At 34.5% G+C, this 20,436-nt stretch overlaps 1 protein-coding gene across 1 annotated transcript in view; it reads right to left on the reverse strand.

Moving 5' to 3' along the window:
* LOC149794546 (uncharacterized) overlaps positions 1–20,436 on the reverse strand; it is a 90,433-nt gene that overhangs the window by 40,708 nt on the left and 29,289 nt on the right. Inside the window, exons 6-11 of the mRNA XM_089968810.1 lie at positions 20,020–20,179; positions 18,637–18,803; positions 17,999–18,072; positions 17,271–17,393; positions 7,118–7,227; positions 471–610 (exon numbers count right to left, since the gene is read on the reverse strand). Of these exons, the coding sequence (XP_089824936.1) occupies positions 471–610; positions 7,118–7,227; positions 17,271–17,393; positions 17,999–18,072; positions 18,637–18,803; positions 20,020–20,179 (774 nt within the window). The remainder of the gene's footprint in view (positions 1–470; positions 611–7,117; positions 7,228–17,270; positions 17,394–17,998; positions 18,073–18,636; positions 18,804–20,019; positions 20,180–20,436) is intronic.

The following is a 20,436-nucleotide window of genomic DNA, read 5'->3' on the forward strand; positions in this document are numbered from 1 at the left end:
CCTATGAATAAAGTATAATCATTCTAATAAGGTTCAATGAAAACAAAACTGGAGGTCTGAAAGACTAAACAAATCTAGGTAAAAGCCACTGAAATAGCACAAGTCTAATCAAGTCAACTACATATCATTAGCCTACTAATTTCATTTGCAATGTCAATTAGTTTATGTATAATCATGCTAACAAGTTTGCTTTTCTGTCTGAAAAGTTTAAAAATGCATAAAGGTTGTTTAATATTGCTGTTACGCTAATGGCCTGAAAATCTAATTAGGTCATGTATGCTTCAATAAAATAATGATAGTCAAATTTTGCTGTCAATGGTCACTAGTTTTTTTGAAATCCTGAAAACAAATTCCTCAAGATGGACAGACAAACACACAGACAGATGTATATACAGACATACAGAAGTACAGACAAAATGGTCCAAATCATAATGCTCCCACTGCATGTAGTATAGAAATAAAAAGGATACTTTTCAGCAAGTAATGTAACCATGTTCAGTATGTGACTTTGCCAGAACTGGTCAGTAGTGGCCTGCAGCTTCTCCAAGAGTTTGGCACAAATAAACTGAACATTGGAAATATTACACATCTGGTACAGAAGCTCTATCATCTGAAATGGAGTACAGGTGAGGTAATTCAGCTGCACTAGAAGTTATAAGTTGTACATTCAGTTAAATCACACAACATCAGCTACAACAGAATAGTACTATATAGCAGTCTTATTGCATGGCTGCCACTTCAAAACTGCCAAGTTAGCAATAGACTAACAGTCCAACTGTATGGGCTGTCTCTTCATAGTGCTAGGCTAACTCTAGGCTAATAGTCCAACTGTATGGACTGCCACTTCAAAGAGCTAGGCTGGCTCTAGGCTAACAGCCCAGCTGTATGGGCTGCCACTTCATGGCACTGGACAGCAAAACCTAATGGTCCAGAGCCCAGGCTGCTCATCATGAGCAATTCACGCAAACTATTTTCAACTTCAACAAGTGTCTACTAAAGATGACTTGCAAACATAACCAAGATATGCTGTCAATTAACTCTGAATGTTATTTTCCTGCCATGTATGTAGTTCTATTTACATGACTACAATGAATAAATATACAATTTCTAAAGGTAAAAATTGATTATTTATTAATTTTTAAAGACCTGCATGTTTTAACTAGAGTCCCTCAATGGGACTGATGCTCTATTCTCCAAAAAGAATTGCCAGGTATTCAAGATAAGATCATTTATTCTTTTTAACTGCTGATGGTTGAAAACATGATATTTTTAAGAGATAACAAGACTTTCAAATTAGCCATTGCAGCAGCCTACAAAAGATCAGTGCCATTTTCATTTAGGTCCATCTAAGCATCATAAGAAGTGAAAACCTAATGTTCATTTGACCATCTATCTAGGAGAAGTAGTAATAACAAGACTTTCAAAAAGACACCATGGCAGCCATATTGGACATCAGATCAGCACCAATTTAATTTAGAACCAACTTGATATCATCTTTATTCTGAGAAGAAATAGCAATAGCAAGATTTTCAAGATGGCTTCCATAGTAGCCATGATAATGGATTTCAGATCAGCACCATTATTATTTAAGACCAACCAGTCATCATAAAAAGTCTTCTAGTGAAAACCCCATGCTGATACAACTTTCAATTAAGCAGTTCAATCAATAAGAAGACTCTCAAAATTGCTGCCATACTGGATAACAGATCAGCGCCATTTTCATTCCGGAAAAACTAGACAACATAAAAGTCATTTAGTGAAAACTTCATGTCAATATAACTTTCCATTCATGAAGAGTTGCGATAGTACAGTCAGGTCTCGGGTTATAGCAGTCTTGACTTATGGCAACCCACCGATACAAACAAGGCTACAAGACTCATTAATTTTCAATTTTTCAATTTCAAATTAATTTTGATTACAAGTACATGTAATTGTAGTGGCATCAGTTCATTACTACTTACAAATGAAGCAAACTAGTTCGGACACAAATGAATAGCAGACGTACACTAGTCCTCACTGATGCTGAGGCATAAGAATGTGTCATGAATTTATGGACTCCTTCACTACACATGTACATGTATATTCTCATGAATTTTGGTTAGTGATATAAACAACATTTTGTTCCCTCATAATGCCTCCAAAGCTTGTATGCAGTGGAAGTGACGGTGATGCTAAGGAAAGGAAACAAACAACAATGGATAGGAAAGTGGAAATAATAATAAAGCGTGCAGAAAGAGAAGAAATGCCATGAGCAAATTGGCAAGGAGTTAGGCAATAGCTAGCTGATCTACAATCAGCACAAAGTCCATATTATGGAACATGTTAAAGGATTGCCACCAATGAAATATATGATCATTACTAAGCAACGCAGTGGTTTGCTTATTGAAATGAAAAGATTGTTAATGATCTGGATTGAGGACCAGATCTGGATTGCGGACCTGAATCAACAGCGTATGCCGATTAGCCAGAACTTGATTAAAAAAGGCTAAAACACTGTAATGAAGACTTAAAGGCAGATCGTGGGGAGCAAGGTGAATCCAGTGGACAGTTCAGTGCAAGTAAGGGGTGGTTTATTCATCTCAAAGTGAGAGCTAATTTACATGACCATAAAATGGCAGGGGAAGCAGCTGGTGTGGATGTGGCTGCAGCCAGTAAATTTCCAGGTGTCTTGGCTGAGATTATAAGAGAGGGGGGTTATTGTGCTGAACAAGTGATCAATGTAGATGAAACAGGTTAATTTTCGAAAAAAATGCCTGACCACATATATATTGCAACAGATGAAAAGTTATTGCCAGACCATAAAGCAAGTAAAGAATGGCTAACCTTATTACTTGGGGATAATGCAGCTGATGATTTCAAACTGAAGCCTTTGCTGGTTTACCATATTGAAAATCCATGTGCACTTAAAGGCAATTTGAAAGAAGCATTACCAGTCATTTGGAATGCCAACAAGAAGGCATGGGTTACATTGGTTATGTTCTTAGACTGGTTTGTAAATCATTTTGTGCACAAGGTTGAGCGTTACTGTAGTCTAACAATCTCCCCTTCATGGTACTTTTAGTGCTTCATAATGCCCCTGGCCATCCTGCAACTTTAGATGATATCCATCCAAATGTTAAAGTTGTATTTTACCCCCAAATACAACATCTTTGATTCGACACATGAACCAGGGGACGATTAGAGCTTTCAAGACCTATTATTTGTGACATATGTTTGCCTAGGGTGTTAGAGCAACTGAAAGGTGAGAAAAAAATTTGAAAGAGTTTTGGAAGTCGTACCCCATCTATGATACCATAAAAAAACACTGTTGAATCTTAGGACGAGGTCAAGGCAACAAATATGAGTGGTGTTTGGAAAAGGTTACGTCCTCAATTTGCGAACAGTTTGGAAAGTTTTTCTGAGGACAGTACCATCAAAGCAAAGAAGATTGTTATGGCCTTGGGGACACAACTTAATTTCAAAATTAATGAGGATGACATCACAGCGTTGATAGAATCTCATGAAATGGAACTCAGCAATAAAGACCTGATGGAGATTGAAGCCCACATGTTAGAACAAGAGGAAAGCAATATCAAAATTTTGGAACCAAGGCAATTCAAAGCTAAAGAATTAGATGATGCCTTTATTCTAGTTGAAGCAGGAATGGCAAACTTTGAAAAGCCTAATGCCAAGAGATTCACCAGTGTACATAGAGGTGTCAGCTAATGCCAAGAGATTCACCAGTGTATACAGAGATGTCACTTAATGCCAAGAGATTCACCATTGTATATAGAGGTGTCGCCTAATGCCAAGAGATTCACCAGTGTATATAGAGGTGTCACCTAATGCCAAGAGTTTCACCAGTGTATATAGAGGTGTCGCCTAATGCCAAGAGATTCACCAGTGTATATAGAGGTGTCACCTAATGCCAAGAGTTTCACCAGTGTATATAGAGGTGTCAGCTAATGCCAAGAGATTCACCAGTGTATATAGAGATGTCACCTAATGCCAAGAGATTCACCATTGTATATAGAGGTGTCACCTAATGCCAAGAGTTTCACCAGTGTATATAGAGGTGTCAGCTAATGCCAAGAGATTCAAAAGTGTATATAGAGGTGTCACCTAATGCCAAGAGATTCAAAAGTGTATATAGAGGTGTCACCTAATGCCAAGAGATTCACCAGTGTATAATGCCAAGAGATTCACCATTGTATATAGAGGTGTCACCTAATGCCAAGAGATTCACCAGTGTATATAGAGGTGTCAGCTAATGGCAAGAGATTCACCATTGTATATAGAGGTGTCACCTAATGCCAAGAGATTCACCAGTGTATATAGAGGTGTCACCTAATGCCAAGAGTTTCACCAGTGTATATAGAGGTGTCAGCTAATGCCAAGAGATTCACCAGTGCATACAGAGGTGTCACCTAATGCTAAGAGATTCACCAGTGTATATAGAGGTGTCACCTAATGCCAAGAGATTCCACAGTGTTTATAGAGGTGTTAGCTAATGCCAAGAGATTCACCAGTGTATATAGAGGTATCACCTAAATGCCAAGAGTTTCACCAGTGTATATAGAGGTGTCACCTAATGCCAAGAGATTCGCCAGTGTATATAGAGGTGTCAGCTAATGCCAAGAGATTCACCAGTGTATATAGAGGTGTCACCTAATGCCAAGAGATTCGCCAGTGTATATAGAGGTGTCACCTAATGCCAAGAGATTCACCAGTGTATATAGAGGTGTCACCTAATGCCAATAGATTCAACAGTGTATATAGAGGTGTCACCTAATGCCAAGAGATTCAACAGTGTATATAGAGGTGTCACCAAAGCTCTTCGGTGCAACAAAGAAATTTACGATGAGAAAAAAAAGCGTCTGTTCAGATTTCATTGTGCCAATTCTTCACAAGTATTCAAAAACCACCAGTAGCAACTTTTTCACCTCCATGATATGTCATTATCGTTTACCGAAACTGTTGATGTTTACACAAAAAGTAGAGTTACCATGATATTTAAATTTTATTTAAAATTTTCTTGTTGGATTGTTTGTTTTGCAATTTACTGTATTTTACTACACTGTCATTTTTATTAAGATTGAGGCTTTTTTGGTAAAAAGAAGTTATAAAGCATTATTTCCGCTGATGGTTCCTTAATGGAAATGAACATTTACGTACAAATTCTGACTTATGAAATAAATTGGGTTTTGAACATCCATAAGAACTGAACACGTTCATAAGCCGAGACCCAACTGTAATATTTTGAAGAGGAATGATATGGTTGCCATAATGGATGTCATATTGGCACCATTTTTATTTAGTACCATCTAGTCCATGGAATAAAGATACAAGTAATCTTTGTTATGGTAATTCTTCAAGTAGTTTAGGAGGTGTTGTGACCTGTGAGAGTAAATTAGGAGGCGTAGTGACCAGTGAGAGTAAATTAGGAGGCGTAGTGACCAGTGAGAGCAATTAAATACTATGCCAGCTCTAAAAAGCATTTGTCCGTAAGTTCCTGTGAAAGGACAAACTGTTCAGTACAGTCAGCTGTCTTCTGCATTCACAGTACATAATGCTCTCCTTATAGCCATCTGATCCCAAAAGGACACAAGAGACAGATAAGACAAATGTCTACTTCTGAAAGTGATTCAAAGTAACTCACACAGCAGGTGAAACTGTCTTTTAAGTACCTGTTAGAATAATATTACATTAATTGCATTTTCTCATCAGTGCTTGTTGTTGTACTTTGACATATTTTATATTGTAAAAGGTACCTGGATGATACATTAGTATTTGTTGTTTTTTCTCTGGCATAGCTACACATGAAGATTATATTGTGCTGAGGCAATTGAAGTAAAGAGCCTTACCCTAGGGATACATAACAGTAGTATAATTCCTTGCCCTAGGGATGCATCATGAAAATAAAATTCCTTGCAACTGATGTTTTGTCAAAATGCAAAAATTTATTTCGGGGATTCTGCCATTTTTACTGGATTTGCCAAACATTAGATGTAGCTGCCGATTTAATTTTAATTAAATTTAAATACAGTTCTAAAAGGTGTTTTAGCTGTACAGAAAATACTGAAAATATATTCCATCAAAGCATACACCAGAAATGCATTCTGGATTTGCTGTAGCTACTATCCTTCCTTTATTTGTTTCTGTATACTGTTTATTTATAAGCATCACATATCTACTGTCAGACAATTATGCAACAGAATTTCCCAAAACAATAGTAATTTATGTAATTCTAACATTTTTTTAAAAATAATTTTTTTTTTTGACAACCACTAAAATAATTAACATCTTATTGACATACCCAGTAAAGTTAGATGGTAAAATGTTTTTTTTGTGTCTGTCCAGGCCTATAAGAAACTATTTGGGGATGGAAATAAATGTCTTTTGTTGCTTAATCTTTTGGTTTAATTAGAGAGTAGGCTACATATATGTGTGTTGTTGTAAACTTGTATCTGCCACACAATGCTGGCAAATTAATTGTGTCAGGGACTCATGTACTGGTACAATTGCTACATATTGGCAAATGATGTACTGGTAACATTGCTACATACTGGTAAATGATGTACTGGTAACATTGCTACATACTGGTAAATGATGTACTGGTAACATTGCTATGAACTGGTAAATTATGTACTAGTAACATTGCTATGTACTGGTAAATGATGTACTAGTAACATTGCTATGTACTGGTAAATGATGCATCAGTAACATTGATACATACTGGTAAATGATGTACTGGTAACATTGCTATGAACTGGTAAATTATGTACTAGTAACATTGCTATGTACTGGTAAATGAAGTACTAGTAACATTGCTATGTACTGGTAAATGATGCATCAGTAACATTGATACATACTGGTAAATGATGTACTGGTAACATTGATACATATTGGTAAATGATGTACCAGAAACATTACTACATACTGGTAAATGATGTACTGGTAACATTGCTACGTACAGAACTGCAAACATGAGGTCAGTTGTGTAATTTGTATAAGTCAGGAAGTTGGCGATAAACTACAGTAAAAACCTAAACTACTAATAGCAATTCATATGGTTACAAATAATTACAGTAAATGTTGTTGTTAGAGTTTTAATCTGATTTAAAAGATATTTCTTTACCTTTCGTTGTACAGCTTCATCACTATCTTCTAGAGATTCTACCACAAGCGTCTGGTAATCTAGAGCAAACTTAGCATCCACCTTAACCAAGGCTGTCAGACATTTAACCCCTAAAAATAAAAATACAGAGTTTAATTTTATATATATATATATATATATATATATATATATATATATATATATATATATATATATATATATATATATATATATATATATATATATATATATATATATATATATATATTAGCAAAGTATACATCATTGTAAAATAAGCTCCCAACTCACACACTTTGACCAGATTTTTCTTTAACATGGATATCAGTTTACCCAAAGTTTGAAAATTAGCAATCCAGTTTAAATTTTTAATGCAAAGATAACATTTTGTTTTTACATAAAATCATTTCATTTTCATTACACTGCATAAATATTCATTAATTTTAGAAAATATGAAAATGTATAGAAGGTCAGTAAGGATAATATGTCTTTGAAAACGGTGCCTTTTACAAAGAAATAAAACCAACACAATGACATAATGTGGTCTTTTTTCTAGTCCAGGTCAAATGATACTACATTTGACAAGCTATGATCTGTAGTTAGTGTAAAATCTGGTCAATATCTAAGGTCCCTTCATATATATATATTGTTATGTGTATTTAATTTATTTGTTTGTTTGTTAGTTTGGTTTTTTTAAATTATTTCATTACATGCTATTGTAATGTAACATTGTATGTTGGACTTGACCTTGTCCACAACTGAGTTCATTTCTGCTTGACCTGATTTACTTGTTTGAATTTTTTTAATGTCATTTTATGTCAACATCTAATACATAGCTAAATTATTCTCTATGTGTATGAGCTTAATATCAGGATTATCATTCAGGTAAGCAAGAAGGAGTAAATATGTTCATTTGGGTCAGGTTTCTGGAATATCCTAAGTGAATTTTACTGGTTATTGTGTTGTAAGTAAACAAGGCTCATTAGATCATTCTAGAAGATTATTTTCTATTAAGTAATTGTTTATTTTAGAAAATGCTAATTGTGACTTGAGATCAAATAGAGAACTATATAATCTTGTAATTGTGAGGACTTGGTCATTCATGCTTTAACATCTAGCACCTTGATGTTGTATTATGTTGTGATCAGTTTGGGCTGAATTTTATTTTCTTCAAATTATTGAATTCAAGTGATTATTTTCTCTGGAAACACAAAATTGCTCCGATGAAATTTTTGGATAGAGACATTCACTGGAATTTATAGTACATTCAAACCTGGAATTATATTTCTGTGATTCAACAAAAGACTGTTGACACATCAAAATTTCAATAGCTACCACAGGCAAGTCATTGACTTCAGTTTTGGGACTTCTTTGGTACTTTTACTGAATTTTATTTAGGACTTTAATTTACTAGGATTTGTATCCATAATTCTTGGATTATTCTGGGATTTAATTCACATTACTGTAAGTTTTTTTTCTTATTTTCACTTTGTATTCTGGAGAATTAAATATAATTGTTAAAGTTCACAAAGCTTGATGTCTTTCACTCTTTTATGTTACTTATTTTAAGAGCATAGACTTGTAACTATACATACATACATAGATATATATATATATATGTGTGTGTGTGTGTGTGTGTGTGTGTGTGTGCATGTGTGTGTGTGTGTGAGCATTTGCAAGTGTGCTACTAACTGAATCTAATCTAGGCTGACAGACAAAAAATGCACACGTAAGGAAAGATACTTGAAAACTTATGGTGAATTTGACCATATGAAAAAAATAGAACCTTCCCATTGCAGCCGTGTCAAAATTACAGCAAGTCATCAGCTTTGTACCTGATGCACATTTTGTACTAATATGTACCCAAGTAATTACATTTTTATGATTTTATTTTCTTTATTATTATTATTATTGTTATTATTATTATTTATATTATTATTATTATTATTATTATTATTGTTCTTGACCATTATCCTGATGCACAATTATCTGAACATCTTTCCTTCAGAACTTCTGTGCAACACTCTACCTGAATATAATTTCTGGCATCGATCTCTATACACACTTTGTTTGCATCTTTTGTTCACAACTTAGAATTAAGTCAAAACATACTGGTTCACTATGCGATACACAAAACAACCAGCGTGTCTATTATTTCTGCACAACTTTGTATTGTTATATCTTTGGTTGTAAATTGCCCCATGTAGGAATCCAGAATATTTCATAGATTTTGTGTTAAGTGTTTGTTTTGTATATTTATGTTGAGGGATGCAGTCGCCTGAAAAAGAGCCTTAAATGTTGGGAAACCATTTTAAATTTGCTTTATTATCAATGTGTGTGTGTGTGTGTGTGTGTGTGTGTGTGGGTGTGTGTGTGTGTGTGTTTGTGCATGCTTGGGAGGGGGTCACACATACAAGTGAGCATCATTAAAGTGAGCAAAATTAACAAGTTAAATGTCCCTGAAGTTTTTCCTCCTTAAACATTTTTATTTAAATTGCTTTATTATAAGCTTCATGATAATCGATACATCACACCCTATATACTAAATAACTAAATATGCCAATGCTGGAGTTTGATGAATAATACATCACAACCTACATACCAATAACTAAATACACCAAAGCTGGATATAAACTATAGCCTGCAGTAATCATTTTGTGTTCAATAACAGTGACACAGTGCACATACCAATAACTAAATAAACCGATGCTGGATATAAACTAACCCATAGCCTGCAGTAATCATTTTGTTTCAATAACAGTGACACAGAGCAAGTCACAACTTACACTGAAGGCTAAAACCTCTATCATAAGCTATACATTGAATCTGCCATCATTTACATGATACTGTGGGCCCTCTGCCATCATTTACATGATACTGTGGGCCCTCTGCCACCATATACGTGATAATGTGGGCCCTCTGCCATCACTTACATGATACTGTGGGTCATCGGCCATCATTTACATGATACTGTGGGTCTTCTGCCATCATTTACATGATACTATGGGCCCTCTGAAATCATTTACATGATACTGTGGGCCCTCTGCCACCATATATGTGATAATGTGGGCCCTCTGCCATCACTTACATGATACTGTGGGTCATCGGCCATCATTTACATGATACTGTGGGTCTTCTGCCATCATTTATATGATACTATGGGCCCTCTGCCATCATTTACATGACACTGTGGGCCATTGGCCATCATTTACATGATACTGTGGGTCTTCTGCCATCATTTACATGATACTGTGGGCCCTCTGCCATCATTTACATAATACTGTGGGCCATCGGATATCATTTACATGATACTGTGGGTCATCGGCCATCATTTACATGATACTGTGGGCCCTCTGCCATCAATTACATGATACTGTGGGCCCTCTGCCATCATTTACATGATACTGTCGGCCCTCTGCCATCATTTACATGATACTGTCAGCCCTCTGCCATCATTTACATGATACTGTGGGCCATCGGCCATCATTTGCATGATACTGTGGGCCATCGGCCATCATTTACATGATACTGTGGGCCCTCTGCCATCACTTACATGATACTGTGGGCCCTCTGCCATCATTTACATGATACTGTGGGCCCTCTGATATCATTTACATGATACTGTGGGCCCTCTGCCATCATTTACATGACACTGTGGGCCATTGGCCATCATTTACATGATACTGTGGGTCTTCTGCCATCATTTACATGACACTGTGGGCCATTGGCCATCATTTACATGATACTGTGGGTCTTCTGCCATCATTTACATGACACTGTGGGCCATTGGCCATCATTTACATGATACTGTGGATCTTCTGCCATCATTTACATGATACTGTGGGCCCTCTGCCATCATTTACATAATACTGTGGGCCCTCTGCCATCAATTACATGATACTGTGGGCCCTCTGCCATCATTTACATGATACTGTCGGCCCTCTGCCATCATTTACATGATACTGTCAGCCCTCTGCCATCATTTACATGATACTGTGGGTCCTCTCCAGCAATAGTTCACCCTCTGGCACTGACAATTTTAATGATTTAGCATGTATTACTGATTCATGGTTTACATGCAACAGGATACTTATTGTAAGTTAGTGTTGAGATACCTGATTTTGTTATTTAAACATTTAATTCATAATTGGATATTGAATATAATGACATTGTAAAATATTTAAATTTGACACTACTGGCCAAAGCAGAATCAGAATGTTCATAAACAGTTGCAATAATACTTACTTGACTTAAATTGACAAGCTACACTCCAGTCACTGTGATACTTGACTTAAATTAACATGATTACACTCCAGTCACTGTGATATTTGACTTCAATTAACATGTGTACACTCAAGTAACCATGATACTTATTAAACTGAAATAAACATGTTTACATGCAGTCACTGTGATACTTATTTAATTTAAATAAACATGTTTACATGCAGTCACTGTGATACTTATTTAATTTAAATAAACATGTTTACATGCAGTCACTGTGATACTTATTTAATTTAAATAAACATCCTTACACTCGAGTCACTGTCATACTTACTTGATTTAAATAAACAGTCACTATGATATTCACTGTGATACTTAATTTTCACAAACAGTCACTGTGAAACTTATTTACTTGATTAAATAAACAGTCACTTGATTTTGTTCCAAAATGTAAAACATTATACTAAAATAATGATATATTGTGTTCTAGAATGTAGTACATTAAACTAAAATACTGACCTTATTTTGTTCCAAAATGTGGAACATTTGACTAAAATACTGACCTATTTTGTTCCAAAATGTGGAACGCTTTACTAAAATAGAGACCTATTTTGTTCCAAAATGTAGAACATTTTACTAAAATACTGACATATTTTGTACAAAATGTAAAACATTATACTAAAACAGTGACATATTTTTTTCAAAAATGTAAAACATTATACTAAAACAATGACCTATTTTGTTCAAAAATGTAAAACATTACACTGAAATAATGATCCATTTAATTTCAGCATCATGATAGCCACTAATTGCTGTAACAGGCTACATAACTAATTGGCAGCCAATGAAATCAGGATTCTGTGAACACAATGCCTCCCATTTGTTTTGGAGTTATGGGTTTGCAAACAACTTTAACATTGGTTTTCGCAAAATGTTTATGATAGAGTTGATGCAAATGCCAATGAACAACATCAGACTTGTTACATCTATTTTTCTCAGAAAAGGGAGTGATAATAAGAATGCATATCTCAGCTATGTATTAAAAGGTTGTATTAGAACCTTTTTTGCTGCATATTAATCATAAAGGCAATATTCATTCAGCTTGATTAGTATAAAACAGTCGGAGTTCCAGTACTAGTAGGGCTTTTTTGGATTACAGTACCAAGCTATAGGACTGATCAAGAGTCTTCAGTCTTATCTTTTGGACTGGTTTTCAACAATAAATGCTATTTAACTTTTGGATTGGTTCTCATAAATGCTATGTCATCATTTTTTTTTGTTGCCTAATATTTTAGATTTACAGCAGTATAGAACACTGCCAACACCCATAATAGCATCAGGAGCATGTTGTTTCAGGTCAATTTGAGTGTGAAAAGACTATTAGTGTAACAAAACTAAAATAGTATTGCTTTTGGGATAAAAATGTCTCATACATCATATTTAAGGCTAAATATAATGAAGATGATAGACTGTCTTACATGTACCATGCATACTTACTTATAAGTCAAGGAAACCTGTAGACAATAAAGATCCTGATCTGCCATAGCATAATATTCCTGCAGATCAGGGTCATTGTTGTTTTCTCTACTGACTGATCCAAACAAACTGCACTGGCTCGGATCTGCAGTGCATTATGTGATGGCAGACCTGGATCTGTGCAACTTTTCAGGAACGTTATTCAAGTGTATTTATTATATAACTATAATTAATTTTAAAACAATGGGCAAATTGTAAAGGGACCAACTCACAATCTGCTTGGTAGAGTCTTAAAAAGAGGAAGTTGTGTTAGGAAAAGATGGGCATTATAAGATTTACCCTCCTGCTGGAATCCATCTTATTCAAGGTCTCATCAATATAAAAGTACATGATAATGGGGTGATAGTAAGAAAAGAGCCAGACTGCTGCAATCCAACTAATTCAATGACTCATCAACATAAAAGTACATGATAATGGGGTGATAGTAAGAAAAATGCATATGCCAGACTGCTGGAATCCAACTAATTCAAGGACTTGTCAACATAAAAGTACATGATAATGGGGTGATAGTAAGAAAAGAGCCAGACTGCTGGAATCCAACTAATTCAAGGACTTGTCAACATAAAAGTACATGATAAATTTGCTTGCTGCCTTAGTAAAGGCATGCTGCTGAAACATTGGAAGGATGGAAAATCATCGGCCATGACTTTTCCAGATACATATTGTGTAGAATGTTGAAATTAAACTTATTCAAGCATATAAAACTGAAAATTGAACAATCTATGATAGAGTAATGCTAAAGAAACTGAAGTAAGGAGTTGGGAGTAAGGTAGGGTAAAATAAACTAAGAGAAGTCACTTCTCTCCTCAGATTGGAGAAGTGTGTGAAATCATGAAGACATTTTGGCAAAAGAGATATACATATATTTTTCACATGCAAATATATCTAAGTTTAATTAATTTATTTTCATTATGGCACAAATAATTTTGCATATTTATATGTCTTCAAATGCTGATAGCATGCAATAAAAATACTTCTCATATTAAAATCTTATTTCTGTCTTTAATTGTATTTACTTTGTAACCATGCCTTTGTCTCTTCTTTTTTGTTTGTTTAATTAATTATCTAGTTAATACTTACATGCTTCCTTGCTTGCTGGATGTACCTCAATAGTTTCTTTTAGCATTCTATCCTTGTTTGCTTGCTTTACAGTAAATAGTTTATAAATTGCATCACTGATTCTAACCAATAACAATAATCCGAGTACACTAGAAATTTAACTAAATGCTACCTGTTTAGATAAAATTAATACATGCCATGCTAATCCTGCACCTATTTCAACACCTTATATTTCAGAGTAAAACAATTAAGATCAGTGGATTAAACCTGTCTCATCAAGTTACCTTGCCATATAAAACAATCCAGATAAGGATGATGAGTCAAGCTGTACAATTTTATTCAATGGCATTTTTAAATGAAAGCAATTACAGATAGTTGATAAAGTCTGTCTATGTGTGCCACACAGCTATAAAGTCTGTATATGTTGGCCACACTAGTCACAGCAATAAAGTATGTGCATGTGTGCCACACTAGTCACAGCAATGAAGTCAGTCCATGTGTGCCACACTAGTCACAGCTATAAAAGTCTGTCCGTGTGTGACACACTAGTCACATGAATAAAGTGTATATGTGTGCCACGCTAGTCACAGCTATAAAGTCTGTCCACGTGTGCCACACTAGTCACAGCTATAAAGTCTGTCCATGTGTGACACACGTCACAGCTATAAAGTCTGTCCATGTGTGACACACTAGTCACATCAATAAAGTGTCTATGTGTGCCACACTAATCACAGCTATAAGGTCTGCCCATGTGTGCCACACTAGTCACAGCTATAAAGTCTGTCCATGTGTGCCACACTAGTCACAGCTATAAAGTCTGTCCATGCATGCCACACTAGTCACAGCTATAAAGTCTGTCCATGTGTGCCACACTAGTCACATCACTAAAGTATGTATCTGTTTGTCACACTAGTCACAGCTATAAAGTCTGTCCATGTGTGCCACACTAGTCATGTCAATAAAGTCTGTCTATGTGTGCCACACTAGTCACAGCTATAAAGTCTGTCCATGTGTGCCACACTAGTCACAGTTATAAAGTCTGTGCATGTGTACCACACTAGTCACAGCTATAAAGTCTGTCCATGTGTGCCACACTCATCTCAGCTTTGAATGTGCTCCATAATACAAGTTTAGTCGGTTTTTCACCAGGAAATTTGAGTTCAAAGTCATTCAAGGTTTCATTCATATAAAGTCACATGCTACATTTGCTGAAATTCAGCTATCCTTCAAACAAATGAATTTGAGGAAACAAAAGTTTGGACAACAGGCAATTAGGAACCATTACTCTTTTATTTGATTATATAAAAAGCTGGAAATCAACTTCTTTTGAAGTTTCATCAATATAAAGCTTTTGATCCAGATGGGCGTGTTAGTTCTAAATATAGCATTATCATCAGGCAACTCGAAAGGGATATGTCAAAGTTTCAAAATCATGTGGCAAAACATAAGAAGTATGTTTAGTACATATCACTTGATAAAATAAACATTCAGATAAAAAATTTCAGATTTGAATGTTTGCCCAAAAGTATTGGTTTCAAAATATCTTAATACACTTGTCCCCCTCTTGAATGGCCCCTGACCAGTAGCCACCTGCCTCATATGGCTAGATGGCATCAATAATTTTTTATTCAAAAGTACTCCTCTAGGTTGGGTACACTAACGTGTCCAGCGACTGGCATATTCCTGTAAAAACTGTCCAAATTTACCCATCATGAGTGGACACATAATGTGTTTTACAGAAAGAAATCTCACCAATATTTGTTGATTTCTATGTTCAGCATTTGCATCTGTTCTGATATGCTCATAAACTTTTATCCATAAAAAGTGGTAAGTATCCTGACCACTCTGTGATCCTTAGATGTCAAGGTTTGAGACTTTGATAATTACTGGCTGTTATGACCACCAATAATTATCAAGATGACAAAAGCTAACCACTGAGAAGCACAGTATTGTTAGCATGACTTCCCATCACCAAAAATTTAAAATGGTATTTAAGCCATAATGGTTTCTAACAGATTTCAAAATGTACCAGACTAAACTAGTTGATCATGTGACAAGCTCACTTCCTTTGTAAACATTAAGCATCTCATAAAATACCTAGAAAATGCCAATGAAGGAATAAGTTGTTGCAAAAAGTCAAAATGTTATCAGACATTCTCAGTTTAAAAGGAAATCTGAAAGCAAGTTGACTAAATGAAAAAAGATTGTCCTTTCATCACTACTTAGAATATTGATGTAAGAAATAATCAAACAAATGCCAGTTTTAATGTGGTGGGAAAATGGAATTAACACACAGTAAAAGTTACAGCCAGATTATTGACAAGGTGATTTTGCACTACAAATGATGATTATTCTTAATTATTTTTAATAGCACTATTGCACGTTTTAACACAATGATACCATAACATGCATGAGATATCAATTACTTATGCCTTTCATACTTTATGGAAGTTATTTCTCACAGCTGCGTCATCACCCTTTATAAAGGTCACCCCTCTTGGAAGATCACTTTCCTGCTGTGAAAGGGTGGCCTTGTAAGAGTGAGACCACTGTATTTGTTTTGCATCTTGTGCAATTGCTCTCCCCCCAACCCCTCTGCAACTAACAATGTCAACTTTCTATCAAATGCATACATGTCTGTGATATAAACATTGTGACTTTGTTTATTTTGTGGGTATTCATTTTTATTGTTTGGCAAAAAAATACATTTTAAAAGGTACTTAAAATGTTGGTTTGGGAAAGACATCCAATCTTATCTACAGAATGATAATGTTTAACTGGGTCTTTACACTTTTGGTAGGGGGCAAGCAAAAAAATCCAAAAAAATTAACAGTACCAGTATTCTAGTGAAAATAACATATTCCCAGTTTATCATGCACAAAAATGCTGGTGGATTAATTGTCAGACCAATGTTGCAATAACAGGTTTGAAGCTGAACACAAAACAGTACATTTGGTAAGTTAATTAGGTACAGAAGTTAGTAATTAAGTATCAACAATATTTACAAAGCCTGTGATGAGAGAACTGGAAGTATAACATATATGGGGCTGTCTCTTCTGGTTCTACTGTGCTCAAAATATACAATAACCTAATGTATGGGGCCCTTTCATTTCAGATCAGGACCTTCCTCTATTTTAAGTTAGGCACCCACTGAATTTGTCAAAAATAAAATATAATTTGTCAATGAAAAAGTTGAACAAACTGATGAAGTGAGAAATCTGGGCTTGTTGACTTTGAGTCAGGACTTATGATTTTTACTAAAGTTACCAGCCTGGGACTGTGTCTAAAACAAAAATTTCTTTGAGAACTGTTCTTATAAAATATTAATTTCAAAACATACCAATATACTTCAGATTGGGATTCTGGGAACGAAGAAATCTACCAACATGGGTTGCAGCTTCTGCTAGTAAATTCTGATCAGGTTTAATAGACGTAATGCACAAAATGCATTCATACAAAATACCTGGAAAACAAAATTACTTGATAAATACTATGTACTTATAAAATACCTGGAAAACAAAATTTTCTGATTTGTATGAAAGATAAATATTATGTAATTATAAAATGTAAACTATATCAATTTGACTCAAATATTCTCAAGATAATTTTTACAAAAATAGAATGTACACAAAACATGTCACTAGTTTCATTCAAGCTATGAAGGCAAGATAAAAACAAATCCAACAATGCCTCTAACACATATGTGTTACAGTATTTTCTATGTAATTAATATATTTTTTAATCAATTATACTGATATGTCTACACTGAATTTATGTAGTTTCTTGGTAACAGAATATTAAATCTTTCAGCTGTTCTATAAAAAAAGGTATGGGAGTCAAAGACAGTGTTATGAAATATATGGATGGCAGTGGCAGGTAGTGTTCTGTTTCAAGCAGTCCTTTTAAAATTTTGCAAGGTGGTGGGATCTTTGAGAAAGTGCCAACCGACCCCCAATGCCTTCCAACATTTATTTCAGGAACATACAGTAACAACTGTAATAAAAGAGAGAGAAAACAGACAGAATGATAGCCATGATTAATGTGTGTACATTCTTGTATATATCATACCAAAAGCAAGATTTTCCTTCATGTTTGTTCGCTGCAAAACTTCTTTTAATAAGGGAATCATCAACTGGCCAATACTGTAAGATAAATATCATTACAGATATGTGTAAATGTTGACACAAACTAAAATTTCCATTATATACCATAATTTCAATATTTTTGTAGGGTACCAGTTTTTATGGATTTTATGCTTGCTATAAACCACATATTTAATGATCCAACAAATGCTTCCTCAATCCATGAATTTAAATGAAAAACCACATTCATGGATGCCAATGAAAATAAATTAACTCAATGTATATTTTCATCATGTACAAGACTTTTACTACGGGGGTACAAGTCTGAAGTTTGAATACATTATTTTCTTCAAACAAACTAAATTTCAGTCTAAGTAATACCATATTGCTTCATTTGTTTCATCAGAAGAACAGGAAGACATAATGGAGGATTGTAATTTTTCTATTAACAATATCATGGAAATAAAGACTCTGAATGCAATTAATCATAAAGACAGAGTTATCTTTCATCTTAAATTAAATGTAAATATTAGTTCACATAATTTCTTACTTTTTTTTTTTTTAAAAAAAGAATCAACAAATATAGAGGGTAGCCTCCCCTTACTAGAATTTATCAGCACATACCTGTGCACTTTAGCACCAATCCATGCAAGACATTGCAATATTTTTATCTGCAGCCATGGAAATGGGATGCTGTGGTATTCAAATATTGCTGGCATCTTTCTGGATAGAATTTGCTGCATAATCGTTATCAATTTCTCTCCTACAGATATGTATTTCTCTGGATCAGTCTAGTGGTAGAAAAATATAAACAAGTTCTTATAGAAGATCTGGACATAAAATGGATTAATGTCATAAAATGTACACAATATCCTCCAAAAAGAAAAACAAAACCTACAGTATCATTGTTACCTTCATTTTTTGGGATGTGAATAAAAAAATAAACAGGTAAATAAAAATAATTTGCGTACAAGAATTTGTTAAGTTTACATTCAAATCTATTTGAAGAAAAATACTAAGAAACTCATTGGACAGCAGAGGTTTACTGACATGTGCTTGGTTCTAGTTTTAAAGCCTGCATGTTTAAAAACAAATATCAACAGACAATTGGAAACATGAGCTTTTGGGATCATCTTAACTTCGGTTCCTCAATTAGCATGAAAAATTTCAATTAAAGTGTTATATGTCCATTTTAAATCTGATTTTAGTCTTGCCTACAAAGCATCTGTCTTGTATTTAATCTTACTTTGTCTTGTCTGCAAACCACTGCTGTGTATTAAATCTGATTTTGTCTTGCCTGCAATGCATTTCCATGTATTCAATCTGATTTTTGTCTCACCTGCAAACCACTGGCATGTATTAATTCAGATTTTTTTCTTGCTGCAAAGCATTGGCAAGTATTAAATCTGATTTTTGTCTTGCTAACAAAGCATTGCCATGTATTAAATCTAAATTTATCCTGATTACAAACCATTAGCATGTTTTAAATCAGATTTTTTTTCTTGCTGCAAAGCATTGGCAAAACATAAGTAACATTTTACCAGTGACAGTGTCATTGTTGTAGTAGGTGTGACAGTTAAGTGTTTGCATTGATCTAAGTTTCTCTGACACTGCTGCACAGTCAAGAAACTTAGTGGGAGTCTTCACTGTGGAGGGTGCTTCTCATCACAGGCAAAATGAAGTCACGTTGACCTGCACTAATGTTCTAGTAATTTTGATGGTTACTTGGAATATGCCTAGTAAAATTCTGAAGAATTATTGTTAGGTTATCCATATTATCTTGAGTTTCTTGCCAAAAAAATTGTCTGATGCCAAGACCTAACTTTAATACTAATTTTGGTGAAACTGGAGCCAGGTATATATTTTCCTTGATCCCAAAAATTGCAGCATGCCAACATCTGAACAATGAAAAACCTAATGTATATGTCTGACAGAACTTTCTCAGAAATAAACATGAAGTTAATAAAGTTTTAACTTAAAACCTCTCTTACAAAATCATGAAGTTACCTTGATAAGATGGTGGTATACATTGACTGTTGCAGCCATGACTCCAGGCTCTTTGTCACAAAGGATTCTCTCAAATTCAGGCAGAATATGTTGTACTATGTCTGGTGCCTGTACTAGAAACCTATGTAAACACACCACTGCCTTCAGCCTTACTAGCTCTCTGAAATGGACATTAAAAACGAAATGCATACTGTGCATTTGAAATTTTAAAAAAAAACATGAGATGCAAAAAATCAAAAGCACTGGGACTTATCTGCAAGCTCTGAGATTTAATAAATAACTTTTCATCTTGGAACATATTGAATCTAAAACTTATTGAACTCATTTTAGATTATGTGAAGATTCATCTTTATTTTAAATCTGCTTGAAATTCAATTAGATACTGAAGCATCAAAAATTTTCATGGAGTACCCAGTT

This window comes from Sinohyriopsis cumingii, chromosome 8, assembly GCF_028554795.1.
Source record: "Sinohyriopsis cumingii isolate HCF-2022 chromosome 8, ASM2855479v2, whole genome shotgun sequence".
NCBI classification, from domain to species: Eukaryota; Metazoa; Mollusca; class Bivalvia; order Unionida; family Unionidae; genus Sinohyriopsis; species Sinohyriopsis cumingii.